Source organism: Moschus berezovskii, chromosome 9 (assembly GCF_049115385.1).
Source record: "Moschus berezovskii isolate FMDL1 chromosome 9, NW_MosBer_1.0, whole genome shotgun sequence".
Lineage (NCBI taxonomy): Eukaryota > Metazoa > Chordata > Mammalia > Artiodactyla > Moschidae > Moschus > Moschus berezovskii.
The window spans coordinates 108,336,742-108,361,059 of NC_142468.1; the positions used below are offsets into that span (position 1 = coordinate 108,336,742).

Consider the following 24,318-nt stretch of genomic DNA (forward strand, 5'->3'; position numbering starts at 1 on the left):
TAACTTGGATGACCATTATATCTACTACTGTGGGCAGGAATCCCTTAGAAGAAATGGAGTAGCCATCATGGTCAACAAAAGAGTCTGAAATGCAGTACTTGGATGCAATCTTAAAAACGACAGAATGATTTCTGTTCGTTTCCAAGGCAAACCATTCAATATTACAGTAATCCAGGCCTATGCCCCAACCAGTAATGCTGAAGAAGCTGAAGTTAATTGGTTCTATGAAGACCTACAAGACCTTTTAGAACTAACATCCAAAAAAGATGTCCTTTTCATTATAGGGGACTGGAATGCAAAAGTAGGAAGTGAAGAAACACCTGGAGTAACAGGCAAATTTGGCCTTGGAGCACGGAATGAAGCAGGGCAAAGGCTAATAGAGTTTTGTCAAGAGAACGCACTGGTCATAGCAAACACCCTCTTCCAACAACACAAGAGAAGACATGAACATTAGGAAATGAATAAAATCGTTAATACAGGGTCTAATATTTAACATGGTTACAAAAAAATTTTTTTTTAATTTTTTTTATTGGAGGCTAATTACTTTACACTGTTATATTGGTTGGTTTTGCCATACATTGACATGAATCCGCCCCGGGTGTACTTGTGTTCCCCTTCTTGAACCTCCCTCCCACCTCCCTCCTCCCCATATCCTCCCTCTGAGTAATCCCCATGCACCTTAATCTCAAAGTAGACCAAAAGGAAATTTGTTGAGATGCATATTCAGTGATGTTTTAGGCATGCTATAACCTGATAAAATAGATGTAAGTCCTTTAAAAATAAATAGTTAAGTCTCATTTCTCCCACTTTCCTTAAACTATTCATCCAGCAACAGAAAAAGAAAAATATTCATATATTGGTAATCCATAGGTGTAGTTTAGTGGCTTTCTATTAAATAATAAATATTCATTTATAGCATATTTTGAGTTTCAGAGTGATTATTTTGTTCTATTTGGTGCTACTATAATGAAGGTAATGAATTTCATCTTCATTTTTATGCTACAACTCCATTAAAACATTTACTAAAATTAGGTAATTTTTAAACCATGGGAACATAATTGTGTTAATTATCCTTTCTTAACCTCAAATGTTTTATAATGAAACTAAATAATGGATGCAATAATGAAGCGAAGAACGAGTTGGATTTGCATATTTTATAAATATGCTCAGGAAGTAACTGTGCTATTTTGTTTGGAATGGTAGTTAGGTTAATCATGTGTTGATGAAAGACAGAGTCCAATTTCCTTGGGGGAGGAAAGGGCGAAGAAAGGTGACTTTGAAATGATGTCCTGGGGTCCTCCTCTGCTCTCATATGGGAGAGGAGAAAATAAGATGTTCAGAAATATTCATATTTATATAGAAGTTAATTATGTAACTTGAAGCAGTTTTTTCATTACCCCCCATGTGGGACATAAATATGCTTCATTTATTGAGTGAAAATCTAGACTTAGAAAATCCTTTCAAGCCTTTAGCTCATGAAATGTTCTGAGCTTGCTTCATGATACAAAGATTATTGTAAAAAAAAAAAAGTTCAAGAGGCTGATGCATCTTTGCTCATTAGTTCCAGAAAGGCCCACTGCTCACTAGGCTGGTAGCCATCATGCTCCGGTTGCTAGCTCTCACATTTCCAAGTAAGTAAAATGCTTCCTTGGCTACTCTTCCTCACTTCCTTCTTACACACACACACAAATGAGACTGCACATCCCTGACAACTGTGATGTAAGTAGCATGGTGTACTTTTGCATCAGTATTTCTCCAAACGATATTTTATTGGGTGAAGAATCTATGAATAAAGAAACACTCTAATTCTTCTAGAAATTGTATTATTTGATATGCTACAGTAGTTCAACATCATAGAGATAACAAGGCCTTGGGAAAAAAAAAAAAAGAAAAGAGGCACCTGAGCAGAACACAGTATACTTTATGAAAATCTTACAGAAACTTGGAATTTAAGTGGACACTACTTTGTCTGCCTCAGAGTACATCATGCAAAATGCTGGGCTGGATGAATCACAAGTAGGAATCAAGATTGCTGGGAGAACAATAATATCAGACATGCAGACAGTACCACCCTAATGGCAGAAAGTGAAGAGGAACTAAACAGCCTCTTCGCAAGGGTGAAAGAGGAGAGTGAAAAAGCTGGCTTAAAACTCTACATTCAAAAAACTAAGATCATGGAATCTGGTCCTATCACTCCATGGAAAATAGAAGGGAAAAAGTGAAAGTAGTGATCGATTTTATTTTCGTAGGCTCCAAAAACCCACAGTGACTGCAGCCATGAAATTAAAAGATACTTGCTCCTTGGAAGAAAAGTTATGACAAACCTAGACAGCACATTAAAAAGCAGAGATATCACTTTGCCTACAAAGGAATATATAGTCAAAACTATGGCTTTTCCAGTAGTCACATACGGATGTAAGAGGTGGACTATGAAGAAGGCTGAGCACCAAAGAAATGATCCTTTTCAACTGTGGTTCTGGTGAAGACTCTTCAGTGTCCTTTGGACAGCAAGGAGATCAAACCAGTCAACCCAAAAGGAAATCAATCCTGAATATTCATTGGAAGGACTGATGCTGAAGCTGAAGCTCCAATACTTTGGTCACCTGATGCAAAGACTGACTCATTGGAAAAGACCCTGATGCTGGGAAAGATTGAGGACAGAAGGAAAAGGGGCCAACCCAGGATGAGATAGTTGAATAGCTTCATCATTGAGTAATGGACATGAGTTTGACCAACCTCCAGGAGATAGTAAAAGACAGAAGCCTCGTGTGCTACAGTTCATGGAGTTACAAAGAGTCAGACATGACTTAGCAACTAAACAACAACAACAGCCCGATTTGTTTATCTGAGAAGAGAAACTCTACATCACACCTGTGGACAAAACGAAAAACCAAAGTCAATCTTTTATTTCTGTTTACTAAAAGTGCTGATCTTATATTTGAGGAGAAAGCAAGACAAAAATTATTTTTTCCAAATTTCATGTGGCCTATGAAAAATATTGTCAAATAAGATAAACGACACTTCTGAAAAATGACACTTCTGACACTCAGTTTTCCTCTGAGTAGAAATCAGAAGAAAACTTCCAGGAACTGTTTGACATAGTCAATAAAGTTTAAGAGACATGACTGCTATTAAATAAAAGGAGGTTGTTATAAATAAACAGTTGAAGCAAAACATCAAATGAATGAGATAAGGAAGAATTGCTAAAAAATAATGCTAACAAATTAAAATTTGTTGTAGCAGGAAGCCTCAATTCTAAAAAGATGTATACCAGGTAAGTGTATTAAAAACTCAAGGGCCAACTCAGAAGAATGGGACAAAATTCAGTGCAAAAGGAGATGGCTTATGTAGAGGATGGAAAACAGAACAAAGTCTGCAAACAAGTAGTTTTCTTAAGGGAAAGAACAGAAGAATCAGAACATAAGCAATCAGAGAAAAGCACAATCAACATTTTCTGAGCAAATTGAATTCTCCTTGTGTTCTAAATATGACTGATTAAAATATACCTATTGATAAATTTCTGAACTATAAGAAAAAGGGGAATTCTTGTATTAATTAAGCTATCAGAAAGAAGAAATAAATTCTGCATTGATTAATTCAGAACAAAGGAAGTGGTTTCCCAAAAAGCATTCAAACTAGGCTGACTCCAAACATTTTCACCATCATATAGAATATGAGCTGAGGAAAAAACATGCAAATAATGATAAGAGAAGACTGTGACCCAATTTTTTAAAATCCAGAAACCTATTTTTCACGAGCTAAGGCAGAAATTCATCCTCAGACATGACATCTGGTATATGTACGTTGAGGTACATGAAGAGGTACTCTAATCAACCCAGAAACAGAGAATTGAAAATTGCCAATTCCTTTAAAAAAGGACTAATTTAAACAGTAAAAATCTGTTTTAAAAGGCAAGAAATTAAATTATTTTTCTATTTGGTAAAAATACTAAATAGAATATAAAAAAATATTTATGAAAATCAGTAATAAATATTCTTTCCTTCAAAAGTACCCTACTGCATCCATGAACATCACTGCTAATCAATCACCTGCTGAGACCTTATGAAAACTCAGAATCCTACTCAACACAATGTTCTGAGTCTTCATTATCGATTTATTAGAATTGGCCTTTAAAATAAAATTATGTGACATCACAGAATTAAAGACTAGAACTTTTCAAGCTAGAGAATATAATCCAAAGGGAATTCTTTCTTAAAAGTTTCAACAAACAAGATCATCTAAAGATAACAAAGAAACTGAAAAAAATTTTTTAGTTAAGACTGATTTATTGCAATATATTCCTTATTGAGACTATAGTCATGAATCCTCATGAATATGTAACAAGACCTGCTATAAACAGGAAATTATAAGGCTGGAGTACATGAGGACAGATTGGAAGGCAATATGCAAATCTGCAAAGATTATTGATGTCTACCAGTGACTGTTTAGTTTTTTTTAATGAAATTTTTAATAATGTATAAAGGAAGAGAAGGAAATACTGAATGATTGAGGATGGACCTTTAATTTTATACATTTTTATAACACTAATTTAGTATTTAATTTAATGTAATACCTGGCAGACTAAACAGGATTGATGACATGTGTTCTGATTCTACTTTCAATTCAGACAACACCATCAATTCTCTATTCCATGGAGCCTCTTACCTTAAAAATTTATTCCAATGTGCCATGTTCTACTCTAATTCAAAACAGTAAGATGCGTGGCCAAATCACAGATTCTCAGTGGAATAAAAAGTTATTGGGACTCTCACAATTTTTGCAACATTACTTATCTTTGGGCTATCAGTACATGTTTTAAAAGAAAAAAAAAGAATGCATTTAGTGGACTAGAATTATGTTTTTTAATTGAATTCAATTCATTTAAACATATTTTTACCTATTCAGATGCTAGTAATCTCATATCCAATTATCTTACAGATCTGTGTACCCATAGCAGTCTAATGCCAAATAAAAGGTTTAAACAAACAAAAAAATCAAGGAATTTTATGGGAAGGTAAAAATTAGAAAAGAGGATAAGTGATGACCAGGAAACTGGAGGATTCACTTTTCCTATTTACATAAAATTTAACCAACCAAATCAACCTAAAATTTCTCTTTATTTGACTGTCACAGTTTTGAAACCATAACTGGCAAACTTAGTTTACACTTGGATTAGAAAAACACTAGAAGCAGATGACTAATAGATGTGACCCTGGGTGTCACTATTTCAGCAGAATTGGTCATAATGTCATCCACTATCATGCATGTAATAAGAGACTGAAAATCAAAGAATAAACTAGTTTCCCCAGGCAACTTTAAAATAAAAACACCACTACTCCTTGGGTCTACTTTTGTCAATAATTCTGGGAAATGAATCCTACTTTAGTGTTTAAATTTCAGTTCAGGTCACTTGCTCAGTCGTGTCCGACTCTTTGAGATCCCATGGAGTATTTAAATTTACCTTCACAATTCTGCTTGTAAATACATTCAAAGGACAAAATTAATTTCCAATTCATCTCAAAACAAATGCAATCTCTTGTTGTTTTTCAGTTACTCGGTCCTGTCTGACTTTTTTGCGACTCCAAGGACTGCAGCACGCTAAGCTTCCCGGTCCTTCACCATCTCCAGGAGCTTCTCAAACTCACGTGAACTGAGTAGGTGATGCCATCCAACCATCTCATCCTCTGTCATCCCATTCTCCTCCCACCGTCAATCTTTCCCAGCATCAGGGTCTTTTCAATGAGTCAGTCTTCACAGCAGGTGGTCAAAACACTGGCGTTTTAGCTTCAGCATCAGTCCTTCCAATGAATATTCAAGGTTGGTTTCCTTTAGGATGGACTGGCTTGATCGCCTTGCTGTCCAAGGGACTCTCAAGAGTCTTCTCCAGCATCACATTTCGAACTCATCAATTCTTTGGTGCTCAACCTTCTTTATGGTCCAACTCTCACATCACAATCTCTTAGTTTTAGTCAAACTGTTTTAACTTCTATTGTGTTTGAGACATTTTTCACTTTTTAGTCTGTTACAACAATTTGGTATATCTAAAATACCTGGCATTCAATGCAAACAAAAAGAAAAAATTTTGTGAGTTGTTCTCCATCTGTGAGGATGTACTCTGTGCAGGTTCAAGTTCATTCTCTGCACTCAATCCTCTGTCAGCCTCTATGCTTCACCTTTGTCTCTGGCTTTAAAATGGGGACTTATTTCTCTGTCTTATCTTCCCCAGACTTCCAAATGTTTTCAAAGATCCAGTTGCTTTCATTTTTCTCAGTGGCACGACAATAATAATTTTTTTCCAGTTCAGTTCAGTTCCTCAGTCATGTCTGACTCTTTGCGACCCCATGAACTGCAGCACGCCAGACCTCCCTGTCCATCACCAATTCCCAGAGTTCACCCAAACCCATGTCCATTGATGTCATTCAACCATCTTATCCTCTGTCGTCCCCTTCTCCTCCTGCCTTCAGTCTTTCCCAGCATCAGGGTCTTTTCAAATGAGTCAGCTCTTGGCATCAAGTGGCCAAAGTACTGGAATTTCAGCTTCAACATCAGTCCACTAAGTAAACTTAGGTTATCTTTGCTTTGTTAAAAAAAAAAACAAAACTGTGTGTGTGTTGTGTGTGTGTTTGTGTGTGCATACAGAGAGATTTAACTGTTGCTTCCATTTCTTCAACTACTACATCAAAGAATCACAAATAGAATTTTTAAGGAAAAGCCTTTCATACATTTATAACATTTGAAAGAGCTTCAGGGATGTGCATGTGAAACACATGAGTACACAAGGTAATTAACAAAAAGATAAAAAGAAAGCCTTTCAGGAAAAAGGAGGTGGCAGCTATACCAGTGAGAGTATAATTGCTATGTTTGAATACAACTTAAGTTCAGCAGAAAGTTCCTAAATAAAGGCAAAAAAGGAAATGCAAAAAGTGATGGCAGAAATACAAGCTAATAGTTCATATTTCCCAGGAATGAAAATTGTAAGAAGAAATCATTGTTGCATGAATTGTTGTGAAAATGAACACTGAGTGATATAAAAGAAAATAGCTTTAACTGAAGTGCTGAAAAGGGATCAGTGAATCTTTTTATTTTTAACTTCTAGTCAATCATGTATTTTTGAAGATTTACCTTGTCTATTATTTGGTGAAACTAGTTAAATTATCATTGTAATAATTTAAATAATTAAGGAAATCAAATTAATTTCTCCTTGAGCTATTTTAATTGCTATTTTCAGGAATTTATTCTAATATTTTTTAAATATTAGGGGCCTTAGGCAGTATATCATGAAATATTTATTATGATTAAGCTATAATGACTTATTGCTACTGTTGTCTTTTACTTTCAAAAGTAAAAAAGTCATAATACGTGTAAAGAGAAAATTAAAATGACAGATTTCATTTGTCAAAAAAGAAAGCCACAATATAAAGCTTAAATTATATAAGCCCCAAAGTTACTTTTTTCTTATCTATAATTGACAACGTTTTAAAATTTCTGAGCCCCAAATTAAATAATGAAGAAGAGATAGTATGAAACTCATGAAAATACACTTTTCAAGTAAGTGGCTGAGAAGAAAGCTCATTTTACATATCAGAAATGGAGTGACAAAGTAGATTACCAAAATTTAAATTTCAGACATTATACTGTTATTTCGTCTATGTTTTTTAAAAAGAAACTATTCCACCTAAAAAGCAGAATACACCACCATGATTTTATTTTGAAGACTCAGATAGACAGTTAAAGGTTATACATTTTAAGCTGCTTTTTAAATGAATTTGGTTGACATTTTAAAAATTTGAAATACAGTCACTAAATTTAGTTGTATTTTTCTGTTTTGGTAAATGCAATATTCAAAGTTATTTCTTGTACTCCATATGCTAATAAAGATTACATAAATAGATTTTATTTCACCTAAGAGATTCAAAAGTAATTCATAAGTTCTTTAATTTACCTTGACTTACATTGAGAGGAGTCTCTATGTTTAATAATTTTTTAATGAAGTAGAATTTGATCTCAGATTCATTAAACAAACATCTCAAGACTGGGATTCTTTTGTTCCAGCATAGTGTTTACCTGAGCTTTAAACCTCTTAATAACTTAAATGAAAATGTATTTCCTTGTTTTTCATCCTTCCCCAAATTACAAACACCTATCAATGAAAATTCTAAGGCTTGGGACTTTTTTTTATGATAATCACAGTAATAAGTGTCTGTCACAGAGCAAGCACTCAGTGTTTACTGAGCAAATGGATGAATCACCAAATACCCGACTGCTGTGTTCCAAGAACTATGTTTCATATATGGCCGCTTTCAAACCTCACACATACATGTTTTGTTGTACATGTACAAGGTTTCACTGTAACCTTGCAAGTTAGGAATTATAATCCTCATTTACAAAAAGGAAAGAGGTATATGGAGGTTAATTCAAAATGAATATCATACAAATGGTCAACAAACACATGAAATGATGCTCAATATTGCTCACTATTAGAGAAATATAAATCAAAACTACAATGAGGTACACCGTGCAACAGTCAGAATGTCCATCATCAAAAATCTTCAAATAATAAATGCTGGAGAGGATATGGAGAAAAGGGAACTCTCTTGCACTGTTGATGGGATTGTAAATTGATACAGCCATTATGGAGAACAGTATGATGATTCCTTAAGAAACTAGGACTAGTTTACCATATGATCCAGCAGTCCCACTACTGGGCATATCCCCTGAGAAAATCATAATTCAAAAAGACACATGTACCTCAACATTCACTGCAGCACTATTTATAATTGCTAGGGTATGGAAATAATCTAGATGTCCACTGACAGATGAATGGATAAAGCAGTAGTACATATTACAATGGAATATTAATCAGCCATAAAAAGGAACAAAATTGGGTCATTTGTAGTGATATAGATGAACCTAGAGCCTATCATATAGAGTAATAAGTCAGAAAAGGAAAACAAATATTTTATATTAACCATGTATAGGGGATCTAGAAAAATGGTACTGATGAACGTATTTGCAGGGCATGAATAGAGATGCAGACATAGAGAAGAGACTTATGGACACAATGGGGTAAAGACAAGGTGGGACGAACTGAGAGCACAGCATTGACATATACACACTACCACGCATAAAATAGCTAGTTGGTGGGGACCTGCTGTATAAGACAGGGAGTTCAGCTTGGGGCTCTGTGATGATGTAGAGGGCTAGGATGAGGGTGGGGAGTGGGTGGGAGGCTCAAGAGGAAGGGGATATATGTATATGGATTGCTGATACAAATTGTTGTACAGTAGAAAAACTAACACAACATTGTAAATCAGTTCTCCTCCAATTAAAAAAAAAATAAAAAAGCATCATACAACTTAGAATGAAAGAACTCTTTATATTTTGGTTTCAAATTTGAACATTCGTCTACTAAGCCTATCAGAGTATTAAGGTACATATGGTAATACTGTCATTAAAATAAGAATTCTGTCAAGTTCAAGGTACAATGATCAGAGTGCTGGAGAACAGAAAGATAAATGGACATGGCCTCTGTTCTTAGGAGTCTATGATCCACTGAGAAGACAGCTGTGTGGATAACAAAGGATGCTGTTATGATCGAAGCAAGATGGAGTGAGTGTGGAGTGTAGTACAGGCTACTGCAGAGGCAGGAGCAAAGACAAAGTCACTTCCGAGGGAAGGAACTCAAAGGATTCTTCATGAATCAAGAAGCAGTGGAGCTAGGTCTTGAAGAGTAAGTATAATATGACAGGTAACAATATTTTCAGTAGAGGGAATAGCAGGAACAAAAGTGAGGAAGTAGCAAGATACTGTGCGTTTATCACTCACACTTGCATTCATTCATCAATAACTTCTTGACTGCTATAAACACAGGACACACAGCAAGTTAGACAAAGTCCCTGTCTAAAAGGGCTTATATTCTCGAGGTGAACAAGAGTAAAATATCAGATAAACAAATAAGTGAATGGAACTTTTCAGAGTAATAAGAATTCTGAGTGAGTTTAAAGTGTTTTGGACTGAGTGGTCAGGAAAAGTTTAAAGTCAAAGAAATTTAATAGCATCTGCTAAAATTAGATTCTCACATTTGACCTTGCAATCTTTCCCTACACAAGAATAGTTGGTGAAGATTAGATTCTCACATTTGACCTTGCAATCTTTCCCTACACAAGAATAGTTGGTGAAGAATATTTATTACTAACAACAGCAACAAGAGCAAAACAGGCATGATCTTAAGAAGTACCAACCACTATGAAACATTATACAAGTTTAAAAATATGATCAGATTGAGGAAAAAGTCATTTGATTATATCAAATGTTGTGAAGGTACAGGTAAAAGTATTTTTAAGTACTGTTGACAGTATAAATTGGCAAATTATACTGCAGAGAATGACAGTGTTGCTGTAGTTCATGGAGTCACAAGGATTTAGATACCACTTAGCTACTGCACAACAATCAACATTAAGAATGCTCATATATTGATTTGGTTCTTCTCCCTTTGTTTCTTGATGAGTCTGGCTAGTGGTTTGTCAATTTTATTTACCTTCTCAAAGAACCAGCTTTTGGCTTTGTTGATTTTTGCTATGGTCTCTTTTGTTTCTTTTGCATTTATCTCTGCCCTAATTTTTACGATTTCTTTCCTTCTACTAACACTGGGGTTCTTCATTTCTTCCTTTTCTAGTTTCTTTAGATGTAGAGTTAGGTTATTTAGTTGACTTTTTTCTTGTTTCTTGAGGTGTGCCTGTATTGCTATGAACTTCCCCCTTAGCACTGCTTTTACAGTGTCCCAGAGGTTTGGGGTTGTTGTGTTTTCATTTTCATTCATTTCTATGCATATTTTCATTTCTCTTTTGATTTCTTCTATGATTTGTTCATTATTCAGCAGTGTGTTGTTCAGCCTCCATATGTTGGCATTTTTAATGGTTTTTCTTCTGTAATTGAGATCTAATCTTACTGCATTGTGGTCAGAAAAGATGCTTGGAATGATTTCAATTTTTTTGAATTTACCAAGGCTAGATTTATGGCCCAGGATGTGATCTATCCTGGAAAAGGTCCTGTGTGCACTTGAGAAAAAGGTGAAATTCATTGTTTTGGGGTGAAATGTCCTATAGAGATTTATTAGGTCTAACTTGTTTATTGTATCATTTAAAGTTTGTGTTTCCTTGTTAATTTTCTGTTTAGTTGATCTATCCATAGATGTAAGTGGGGTATTGAAATTAGAAATGAAAATGGAGAGATCACAACTGACAACACAGAAATACAAAGGATCATTAGAGAATACTATCAGCAATTATATGGCAATAAAATGAATAACCTGGAAGAAATGGACAAATTCCTAGAAAAGTACACCTTGCCAAAACAGAACCAGGAAGAAATAGAAAATCTGAACAGACCCATCACAAGCACGGAACTAGAGGCTGTAATCAGAAATCTTCCAGCAAACAAAAGCCCAGGTCCAGACGGCTTCACAGCTGAATTCAACCAAAAATTTAGAGAAGAGCTAACACCTATTCTACTCAAACTTCCAGAAAATTGCTGAGGAAGGGAAACTTCCAAACTCATTCTATGAGGCCACCATCACCCTAATCCCAAAACCTGGTAAAGATCCCACAAAAAAAGAAAACTACAGGCCAATATCACTGATGAACATAGATGCAAAAATCCTTAACAAAATGCTAGCAATCAGAATCCAACAACACATTGAGAAGATCACACATCATGACCAAGTGGACTTTATCCCAGGAATGCAAGGAATCTTCAATATCCGCAAATCAATCAACGTAATACACCACATTAACAAACTGAAAAATAAAAATCATAGGATTATCTCAATAGATGCAGAGAAACCCTTCGACAAAATTCAACATCCATTTATGATAAAAACCCTCCAGAAAGTGGGAATAGAAGGGACATACCTCAACATAATAAAAGTTATATATGACAAACCCACAGCAAACATTATCCTCAATGGTGAAAAACTGAAAGCATTTCCCCTAAAGTCAGGAACAAGACAAGGGTGCCCACTCTCACCACTACTATTCAACATAGTTCTGGAAGTTTTGGCTACAGCAATCAGAGCAGAAAAAGACATAAAAGGAATACAAATTGGAAAAGAAGAAGTAAAACTTTCACTGTTCACTGATGACATGATCCTCTACACAGAAAACCCTAAAGACTCTACTAGAAAACTACTAGAGCTAATCAATGAATACAGTAAAGTTGCAGGATATAAAATCAGCACACAGAAATCCCTTGCATTCCTATACACTAATAATGAGAAAATAGAAAGAGAAATTAAGGAAACTATTCCATTCACTGTTGCAACAAAAAGAATTAAATACTTAGGAATATATCTACCTAAGGAAACAAAAGACTTGTACATAGAAAACTATAAAACACTAGTGAAAGAAATCAAAGAGGACACTAATAGATGGAGAAATATACCGTGTTCGTGGATTGGAAGAATAAATATTGTGAAAATGAGTATACTACCCAAAGTAATATATATATTCAATGCAATCCCTATCAAGCTACCAACGATATTTTTCACATAACTAGAACACATAATCTCACAATTTGTATGGAAATACAAAAAATCTTGACTAGCCAAAGCAATCTTGAGGAAGAAGAATGGAACTGGGGGAATTAACCTGCCGGACTTCAGCCTCTACTACAAAGCCACAGTCATCAAGACAGTATGGTACTGGCATAAAGACAGAAATATAGATCAATGGAACAAAATAGAAAGCCCAGAGATAAATCCACGCACCTATGGACACCTTATCTTCGACAAAGGAGGCAAGAATATAAAATGGAGAAAAAGCAGTCTCTTTAACAAGTGGTGCTGGGAAAACTGGTCAGCCACTTGTAAAAGAATGAAACTAGAACACTTCCTAACACCATACACCAAAATAAACTCAAAATGGATTAGAGAGCTAAATGTAAGACCAGATTCTATAAAACTCCTAGAGGAGGACGTAGGCAAAACACTCTCCGACATAAATCACAGCAGGATCCTCCAAGACCCACCTCCCAGAATAAAGAAAAAATTAAAAAATGGGACCTAATTTAAATCAAAAGCTTTTGCACAGCAAAGGAAACTATAAGCAAGGTGAAAAGACAGCCTTCAGAATGGGAGAAAATAATAGCAAATGAAGCAGCTGATAAAGGATTAATCTCCAAAATGTACAAGCAGCTCCTGCAGCTCAATTCCAAAAAAATAAATGACCCAATCAAAAAATGGGCCAAGGAACTAAACAGACATTTCTCCAAAGAAGACATAAAGATGGCTAACAAACACATGAAAAAATGCTCAACATCCTTCATAATCAGAGAAATGCAAATCAAAACCACAATGAGATATCATTTCACACCAGTCAGAATGGCTGCTATCCAAAAGTCTACTTGCAATAAATGCTGGAGAGGGTGTGGAGAGAAGGGAACCCTCTTACACTGTTGGTGGGAATGCAAACTAGTACAGCCACTATGGAGAACAGTGTGGAGATTCCTCAAAAAACTGGAAATAGAACTGCCATATGATCCAGCAATCGCACCCCTGGGCATACACACCGAGGAAACCAGAATTGAAAGAGACACATGTACTCCAATGTTCATTGCAGCACTCTTATAATAGCCAGGACATGGAAGCAACCTAGATGTCCATCTGCAGACGAATGGATAACAAAGTTTTGGTACATGTACACAATGGAGTATTTTTCATCCATCAAAAAGAATGCATTTGAATCAGTTCTAATGAGGTGGATGAAACTGGAGCCTATTTTACAGAGTGAAGTAAGCCAGAAAGAAAAACACCTATACAGTATACTAATGCATATATATGGAATTTAGAAAGATGCAAATGATAACCCTGTATACGAGACAGCAAAAGAGACACAGATGTATAGAACAGTCTTTGGGACTCTGTGGGAGAGGGTGAGGGTGGGATGATTTGGGAGAATGGCATTGAAACATGTATGTTGTCATATGTGAAACAAATCACCAGTTCAGGGTCGATGCATGTTGCAGGATGCTCGGGGCTGGTGTGCGGGGATGACCCAGAGGGAGGATAAAGGGAGGAGGGAGTTTGGAGGGGGGTTCAGGAGGGGGAACTCATGTACACCTGGGGCGGATTCATGTCAATGTATGGCAAAACCAACCAATATAATACTGTAAAATAATTAGCCTACAATTAAAAAAAAAAGAGAAAGAAAAAAAAAGAATGCTCATATAATTTGATCAAACTTTTTTTTAAATGAAACACTCTAAAAGATTCTTCTATACTCTGTAAATGAAACACTCTAAAAGATTCTTCCATACTCTGAGTTTTAAGAACATTTAATATGGTTTCCGTTATGTTAAAACCTACTTTTCATAAAATTTAATGTATTACCATATTTACCTACTGAACAGAGAAGGAAAGATTTTTCTTCCTCTTGTCTAGTAATCCCCACTCAACTCTCCCCCAGCTCCTGACCAACTAACTCTTCTGTTGAGATCTTTGGGAATTTCAGCCCCAGGCTGTTATTTTTTCAATGAAGCATAATTATATAAACTTTGCTACGAGCGTTCCTGGTTCATTTGTTCCCCCGTCTATGTCCCCTTTCAATTCAATTTTGCTTTGCTAGAGCACAAGTTTAAATGCTTACTTTACAGAGGATCTACAGACTAGTATGTTTCTGAGTCTTTGCATACTTGTAAATATCTTATTTTATACTCACACTTAAATGTTAATGTGGCTGGCTATAAAATTTTATTTTCAAAATCAATTTCCTTCAGAACTTGAAATTTTGCCCCACTTGGTATTTCTCATTACATACAATGCAAATCTAATTCACATTTTTTTCTTTGTAGACTTGGAATCTTTTTTTTTCTTAATCTTGGTGTTCTCAAAATTTACCATTTTACATTTAGATTCATTCATTCATTTGATAAATCTTTTGGAGCACCTACTGTATGCCAGGAACTTGTTTAGTCTTCTAGGGATGGGACTGTGAACACAATAGGCAAATTATGTGTATTTTATTATTTAATCCACTGCAGCTTGGTGGACCCTTTTAAATTAGTATAGTAGTACACACTGAGAATGCTTTATAAATAATTTATTTGGTTGTTTCTTCCATTCCACCTCTTTTATTTTTAAAAGTTTTATTTTTTTTGGCTACATGACACGTGGAATCTTAGTTCCCTGACCAGGGAACTAACCCATGCCCCCTGCATTGGAAGCACATAGTCTTAACCATTGGACCACCAAGGAAGTCCTTACATTTTCTTTTTTATATGCTTGAAATGTTTGGAAGACAAAAATATTATGCATTTTGGACCCATTTTCCATATAACAACTTTTTGTCATTTTTAATCTGTTTTTCCCCCATGGAAAAACTTGACTTGTTAATTTGTTCTTTAGCTGTGTCTATTCTGCCTTTAAACTAACTAATGTTTAAATTTCTACCAAGAAATTTATATTGTTGCTGTGTTATGTCTTTTTTTATTGATGTATAATTGATTTACAATGTTGTATTAGTTTTAGGTGTATAATAAAGTGGTTCTTTAGGATATATATGCCATGTATATATGATATATATGTTATATATGTTCTTTTTCAGATTATATTCTATTATAGGTTACTGTAAGATATTGAATATAGCTCCCTGTGCTACACAGCAGGTCCTCATTGTTTATCTATTTCCTATATAGGAGGGTGTATATGTTAATCCCAAACTACTAATTTATTCCTCCTTCCCTTTTCCCCTTTCATAACCATAAATTTGTTTTCTAAGTCTGTAAATCTATTTGTTTGGTAAATGAGTTCATTTTCTGTCTGACTTAAAGCAATTAGTATTATAATCTCTAGATCCACCCATGATGCTGTATATGCATTATTTCTTTCTCTCTGAGACTGAGTAATATCCACTGTGTGTGTATGTACTACATCTTCTTTATTCATTCAGCTGCTGATGGGCACTTAGGTTGCTGTCATGTCTTGCCCACTGTAAATGGTCTTGCTATGAACTCTGGGCCAAAACTACTAGAACTGATATATGAATTCAGTAAGGTAGCAGGATATAAACTTACCATACAGAAATCTGCTTCATTTCTTCACTGAAATAAAATGCAACTGATTTCAATGAAATATCAGAAAGAGAATGTAAAAAAAACTTATAAAATCACATCAAAAAACAAAATACCTAGAAAAAAACCTGACCAAAGAAGTGAAAGACTTATATACTGGGAACTACTAAACACTGATAAATAATTTTGAAGATGATTCAAAGAAATGGAACTGGAAGAATTAATATGGTTAAAATGGCCATACTACCAAAGCAATCCACAGATTTAATACAATCATTATCAAAATATCCATGACATTTATCATAGAACTAGAACAAATTATCCTAAAATTTATATGGAACCACAAAAGACCCAGAATTGGTAAAGCGCTCCTGAGGGAAAAGAATAAAGCTGGAAGCATAACCATTCCAGACTTCAGACAATACTACAAAGCTACAGTCATCAAAATAGCATGATTTTGGCACAAAAGCAGACATATGGAACAGACAGCATAGAAATAAACCCGTATATCTACATTCAGTTAATCTATGATAAAGGAGACAAACCTATACAATGGAGAAAAAGACATTTTCTTCAACAAGTGGTGTTCAGAAAGCTGGACTGCTGCTGCTGCCTACATGTAAATCAATGAAACTGGAAAACTCCCTCACGCCATACATGAAAATAAACTCTAAATGATTTAAATATCTAAATATAAGACATGACACCATAAAATTCCAAGAAGAGAACATAAGCAAAACATTTTTGGACACATCACAGCAAAATCTTCTTAGATTTGTCTCCCAAGACAAAAACTAAACAAATGGGACCTAATCAAACTTAAAAGCTTTCACACATCAAAGGAAACCATCAACAAAATGAAAAGATGACTTATGAATGGGAGAAAATATTTGCAAAAGATGCAACTGACAAGGGGTCAATATCCAAAATAAACAAACAGCTCATACAACTCAATATCAAAAAAACAAACAACTCTATAAAAAAAATGGCAAGATCTGTATAGACATGTCTACAAAGAAGACAGACAGATGGTGAACAGGCATAAGAAAAGATACTCAACACTGCTCATTATGAGGTATCACCTAACACTGCTTGGAATGGTTATCATCCAAAAGTCTACAAATGATAAATGCTGGAGAGGGGTGTAGAGAAAAGGGAACCCTCCTACGTTGTTGGTGGGAATGTAAATTAGTACAGCCACTATGGAGAACAGTTATGAAGGTTCCTTAAATTGAAGGGAAAAAACCCCTAAAAATAGAGTTACCATATGATCTTATAATCCCAGCCCTGGGCATATTTCTTCAGAATAGAAGAAAATTCTACTTTATGTAATGATACATGCACCTCAATGTTAACTCGTTCTTTAGCTGTGTCTATTCAGCCTTGAAGATAACTAATGAGATCTTAAGATTTCTACCAAAATACTTACATTGGTATAAATACTGTTGCTGATTCATGTTGTTCTGTATGAATTAAATTCATCTGCTTTCTTTTTTCCCCATATACATTATCCTGAATTACAGTTTTATAAAACAATTAAGATTATTTTAAAATTATCAATGTTTTATACTTACCAAGGCATTTGTTTTCCTTCTGATAATGGCCTTTAAAAAATAGACGTTATATCATCTCTTCAATATCAATTATAGTTCCTTTATTATTTTTTTGGTCTACTCAAATAACTAAATTTTCAAGGATAAAGTAGTCATCTTCTTTGTGAATTTGGTGACTCTCTTTCATAGTGACAGACCTTCTTATGCAATTCTTCACTATCTATTCATGTTTGTATTTCAGAGTCACTGTTTGACCTGTTCCTTTCTTGGACAGCTATCTCGTGTGTTTGTAGGAAAAGAACAGGGCATGTTTTGTAGGTGACTTTGTAGCTATTCTCTGACCCGATGCCCCTTCCAGGGGTCATTAACCATATGAGGGACTTCCTCTGTGGCCCACAGCCTACACCAGTCCCTTTATGCTGACAGCAAACTGCTATTGTCCCCGCTAGCCCCTTTGCAGATAAAAGATGGGGCTGATTGGTTTTCCTCCTCAGAAAGAAATTACCCTATTATTCATCCCAATATTCAGAAGCCTGATCTCCTTCTCATATTCAGTGACTTTTAGGTTCCAGTTCCCTGGAAACCACTCCCACATCTGCGGTGACATTCTCCAGCTTTCTTTTAGGATGCCTTTTCATCAGCATTCTTTTTCCCCCCTCTTTCTTTCTGTCATGAATTATTATTATTTTATAACATCATGAAGATTTTAAAAAATACCTCTTCAGATATTTTAAGAAATTTTGGAAAGCACATACATATGTTGAGCCAACCATCTTTATCCAACTAATTTCTTTTCAGATTCCATTTAGTTAATTGAGCAAAAAAATATTTTCTGAAAAAAAGATTACTTTTACCTAAAATACAAAGGTCAAAAGTATTATTTTTCATGAAATAATCATATAGATGGTAAGCAAGACAAGTTTTATTTTATTTTGTTTTCTCCTGTGCTCATTATTAAACTGTCACCTCTTAGCTTCATGTCCACTCTTGTATTCTTAACATTTTGGGATTCTGGGGGGAGCAGGGAGGTGTAATCTGCAAACCATTTCTCTTTGGCTAGCAGGATAAGTGTTAGGCTCTGACAATAGGGGGCACTAGAGAGAGAGTAGACAGGATAAAGGGTAAAGGAAGGAAGGACACTGTCCTTCTAGGTTATTTCCTGTTCCTGTTTTGATTCCTTTTACTCTCATTACCATCCAACAAAGAGGCACCTTTGGCTGGTTATTTCAGTGGTACAGCTGACTCCAGTAGCACTTTCCCAGCATTGGCATGACCCACCTCACTGTGGTTTCTTGCTGGCTGCAGATGCAGCCAGCTGGTACCCCCTCCATAAAGGTCGGGCTCCCACACTTGTCCAGGACCTCGGTGCCTTTCCTGATAAATTCTCCTGTTAAAATTACTTCTATCACCTAAGTTGACTCTGAATAATATACTTCCCTACCTGCCATGGCTATTTTCAAATGCTCAATGCTCAAATGCTTTCTTCTGTCTTACTGTTAAAATAACCACTGATTTCATTACATGTGAAAAATATTGTATACTATATGCTTAATTGAAACACTGAAAAATACAGTTAAAGGAAAGTGGACATGGTCCCTTCTCTCTCATAATTTCAAAGAAATGAGTTTGAAAAGGCAAACAAAGCATTTCCATAAAATTTTTCTCTGAAGTTTTCCTGAAGCCCCAAAGCATCAAACTTTTTACTACATGTCTTTGGAAATCTTTTCATCACAGTAAATAAGAGTTACTTTTCTATCCTAAACTAGGAAAATGTTAATGTCAAATGGATGCTATCAATTGAAGTATAATTGTTTTTGTATTTCTTTAACTCTTGATTATAGCTCTACATTGTAAATTTTCTTTTACATAGGTAGCAAAAAGAGAGCAAAACTGATTAGATATTTAACAGGTTTATGTTCAATGGATATGAACTTGGGCAAACTCCAGTAGAAAGCGAGGGACAGGGAGGTCTGGAGGGTTGCAGTCCATGGGGTCACAAAGAGTCAGACACAGCACAGCGACTGAACAACAACAGGTTTCTGTTTTATTTTTGAAAAAAATCAATGGATGCTAACTAGCTATTAGTAGTCAGAGAGATGGTAGGTGTGAAAACAGAAAAGACTTCAACGTGGATGCGCCCTGGCTTTTATTCTGATGCTCGAACAGCAGCTCAATCTTAGCCGGTAGCCACATCACAAGTTTTAAGAATCAAAAACCCCAGATGATGAAACAACAACACAACATATACAAGACCTGGACTTTTCCATAGCTGACTCACCAAGAAGTACCAAATAATACAGATTTGGTGACCTGCCTCATGAAAAGTCTGGGTTTTAACAATGTGTCACACATCCTTGGCAAACATGAGTATATGGACAAAAGCCTTTTCTAAGGTAATCTAAGATTAAGTAAGGGACCTTGACTGTTAGTGCTGGTACCTTAAATATACCCAGCTACTGATTGGCAGGCTGGGTATGGAGAAAAAGTGTAAGGAAATGACCATCACTCTGCCAAGATGATGATCTCACCATCAGGTTGGAACTGCCACGCCATTTCTGAGATTTCCCTAAAGAAATACCAGGACAGCAGACAGCCTGGACAGAAAGTGCTTCTGAAATGATGGTGAGGACCTTGTCTGCCCTTTTTATGGAAAAATAACTGGGGAACATATCCTGAAAGAATATTTTAAGAATTTATCTTTAAAATACCTAGCTCCTTTCCAATCAAGAACCAGATTTTCATTGTTGATGAGATGAAAGCCAAGATTTTTTTAAACCTAAGATTTATTCAAGACCTAAAAGAGAACTCTCAGAAAACTCTCCCCCAAAATTATTCTTTGCCAAAAGTTCTTGAAAATGTAGATTTTGTAACATGTTTTAATTATAGCTTCATTTTTATCACTGTCTTCTGAGAAAAACAAACCAAGGTTATGAACCTCTGATCACTAATGTTACCACGGGTTGGAAAAGAGAATATATTATTCACTCAATAAATATATTGATCTATTGATCACCTTTTACATGAGAGGCACTTATCTAAGCACTAGGTGAGCCTACCCAGGGCTTATAAAGACAAATACTTTCTGGTTTTCTTTCTCTCATATTATTTAAATAGCAATTCTTTTCCTTTTCTTTGTTTAGTGGTAGTTATCTAGCAAGAGAAATGGACATGTAATGGTCAATAAAGAGCAAGTCACTATACTGAAAATAGTTGAAACAAAGGCAGAGAGGATGGAATAATTGATGTAAACTCAGCTGACCTAAGTTTAACTTTTTTTTTCTCAATAAAATCACTGTGCTACATTAGAGCTAAATGTACATATTTTACTCACTGTTATTGCTTATATCTTATATCCCACTCCATTCCTTAGATTCACTTATTCTTTTGCTGAAGTCCATCCTTTTGTAGTTCTCTCAGCAAGAATCTGTAAGAGATAAACTCTATTAGACGCTGTTCAAAACTATTTATGGGCTTCCATGGTAGCTTAGATGGTAAAGAGTCAGCCTTTATATGGAGGATACTCAGGTTCGATTCCTGGGTCAGGAAGATCCCCTGGAGAAGGAAATGGCAACCCACTCCAGTATTCCTGCCAGGGAAATCCCACGGGCAGAGGAACCTGACAGGCTAAAGTTCATGGGGTCACAGAAAGTCAGATACAACTGAGCAACTAATACTAAAACTATTTCATTCTTACTTCTGAATGACAGTTTTAGTGCTATACCATGCCTCAGGATGTGAATCCTTTTCCCTCAGCATTTAAAGAGTTTTATTCCACTGACTTCAAGCATGCATTATCATACATATATGGAAAAAAAAAACTACCACACAATTGCACTCATCTCACATGCTAGCAAAGCAATGTTCAAACTCCTCCAAGTCAGGCTTCAACAGTAAGTGAACTGTAAAATTCCAGATGTTAAAGCTGGATTTAGAAAAGGCAGAGGAACCAGAGGTCAAATTGGCAACATCTGTTGGATCATAGAAAAAGCAACAGAGTTCCAGGAAAACATCTACTTCTGCTTTATTGACTATGCCAAAGCCTTTGACTGTGTGCATCACAACAAACTGGAAAATTCTTTAAGAGATGGGAATACCAGACCACCTGACCTGATCCTGAGAAATCTGTATGCAGGTCAAGAAGCAACAGTTGGATCTGGACATGGAACAACAGACTGGTTCCAAATCAGGAAAGGAGTACATTAAGGCTGCATATTGTCACCCTGTTTATTTAACTTATATGCAGAGTACATCATGTGAAATGCTGGGCTGGATGAAGCACAAGCTGGAATCAAGACTGCTGGGAGGAAATATCGATAATCTCAGATATGCAGATGATACCACCCTTATGGCAGAAAGTGAAGAAGAACTAAATAGCCTCTTGAAAGTGAAAGAGAAGAGTGAAAAAGTTGGCTTAAAGCTCAACATTCAGAAAACAGATCATGGCATCTGGTCCCATCACTTCATGGCAAATAGATGGGGAAACAATGGAAACAGTGATAGACTTTATTTATTTTTTTGGCTCCAGATCACTGCAGTTGGTGACTGCAGCCGTGAATTTAAAAGACGCTTACTCCTTGGAAGAAAAGCTATGACCAATCTAGACAGCATATTAAAAAGCAGAGACATTACTTTGCCAACAAAGGTCCATATGACAGTCAAGGCTGTGGTTTTTCCAGAAGTCATGTATGGATGTGAGAGTTGAACTATACAGAAAGCTGAGCGCTGAAGAATTGCTGCTTTTAAACTGTGGTATTGGAGAACAGGGTGTTTGAACAGGGTGTTCTTGCCCTGTACAAAGGAATAAGGCTGGGGGAGTAACTGGAGGCAAAACCTAGGCCATGGGCTCCTCACCCAATCATGAAACTAAAGGACAGTATGGACAGAAGGAAGTGTTTTCTATTTCACTGAAGTGTCAGACAGGGTGGTGGTGTTGCTATACTGTATCTAGGGCTGACTGAATTTTTATTTCTAATATTTACCACTTAGGTCACTATCTGAGGATCTAAGTCTTTCTTCGACTCAGAAGACACTGATTCATTTCTTAAAATCTAACCTCTTTTCCATTGCCGTATTTCTTATTTTTAGAACATATATTAGGTATGTGTTGCTGCTGTTGCTAAGTCACTTCAGTCGTGTCCGACTCTGTGTGACCCCATAGACGGAAGCCCACCAGGCTCCCCAACACTGGAGTGGGTTGCCATTTCCTTCTCCAATGTGTGAAAGTGAAAAGTGAAAGTGAAGTCGCTCAGTTGCTTAGCGACCCCACGGACTGCAGCCTACCAGGCTCCTCCATCCATGGGATTTTCTAGGCAATAGTACTGGAGTGGCTTGCCATTGCCTTCTCCGAGGTATGTGTTAGAATTTCTCAATCTATTTTATGATTTAGTTCTTTAATTTCATTTTCACTTTTTTCTCAAACTTTCAGAGTTTTGCTCTGGTATTCAACTGATTATCACTTTGATAATGTTCATCTATTAATTAAAACATGACAGAAATTTTCAATTCCAGAATCTCTAATTTGTTCTGTTTTCCCTATTCTTGAGTCACATCTGTCTGTAATTCACAATTACCTTTTCTTATTTTATAAATATTACTTATTCCTCTATCAGGCCTCCCAAGTGGTAAAGAACCTGTCTGCCAATACATGGGATATAAGAGATACAGGTTCAATCCGCAAGTCTGGAAGATCTCCCAAGAGATGTGGGTTTGAAACCTGGGTTGGGAAGACCCCTTGAAGTAGGAAATGGCGGCCCACTCCAATATTCTTGCCTGAAGAATTCCATGTACAGAGGAGCCTGACAGTTACAGTCCAGGGGGTTTCAGAGCGTCAGACATGACTGAGTGACTGAGCAGAGATATTTTGGATAATACTTGTTTATCAGACATGTCTTTTGAAGATATTTTCTCCTGGTTTGTGGATTATCTTTTCATTCTCTTCATAATGTCTTTTACAGAGCAGGAAAAAAAATTAATTTCAATGACATCCAATTTATCAATTCTTTATGAACTGTCCTGTGATATTATATCTAAAACTTAAGGTCATCTAGATTTTCATATGCCATTTCTAGGATATTTATAGTTTTGCATTTTACATTTAGGTCTATGATCCATTTTGAATTAATTTTGTGAGGGATGTAAGGACACATCTAGATTTATTTTTTGCCTGTGGATGTCCAGTTGTTCTCATGCCTTTTGTTGAAAGACTGTCTTTTCTCCATTATATTACCTTTGCTCTTTTCTAAAAGGTCAGTTGACTGAATTTACAGCGGGGGCTATTTCTGGGCTCTCTATTATGTTCAGTTGATCTATTTGTCAATTCTTTCACCAATATCACACTTTCTCAATCACTGTAGCTTATAGGAAATTCTTGAAGCCAGGTAATGTCAGTCCTCCAATTTTGATCTTTTCCTTCAATATTGTGTTGACTATTCTGGGTCTTTTAACTTTCTGTATAAGCTTTAGAGTCAGTTTGTCAATACCCACAAAATAACTTGCTGGGATTTTTATTAGAATTGCATCGAATCCAAAAATCAAGTTAGGAAGAACTGACATCTTCACAATACTGAGTTTTCCTATCAATAAGCATTGATTCTGTCTACATTTATTCTTTGATTTCTTTAATCAGAGTTTTTTAGTTTTCTTCATACAGATATTGCACATATTTTATTGTATTATTTCTAATTATATACATATAATATAATGT

The 24,318-nt window shown here is 35.6% G+C and overlaps 1 protein-coding gene across 2 annotated transcripts in view; it reads right to left on the reverse strand.

The window, feature by feature from the left end:
* LOC148776998 (uncharacterized) overlaps positions 1 to 24,318 on the reverse strand; it is a 359,335-nt gene that overhangs the window by 156,392 nt on the left and 178,625 nt on the right. For both annotated transcript variants that reach the window (XR_016038339.1, XM_088840138.1), the window contains one exon: positions 20,947 to 21,039. Coding sequence is in view for 1 of the 2 variants with exons in the window: in XM_088840138.1 (XP_088696264.1) it covers positions 20,992 to 21,039 (48 nt within the window). In the remaining variant the exon portion in view is untranslated. The remainder of the gene's footprint in view (positions 1 to 20,946; positions 21,040 to 24,318) is intronic.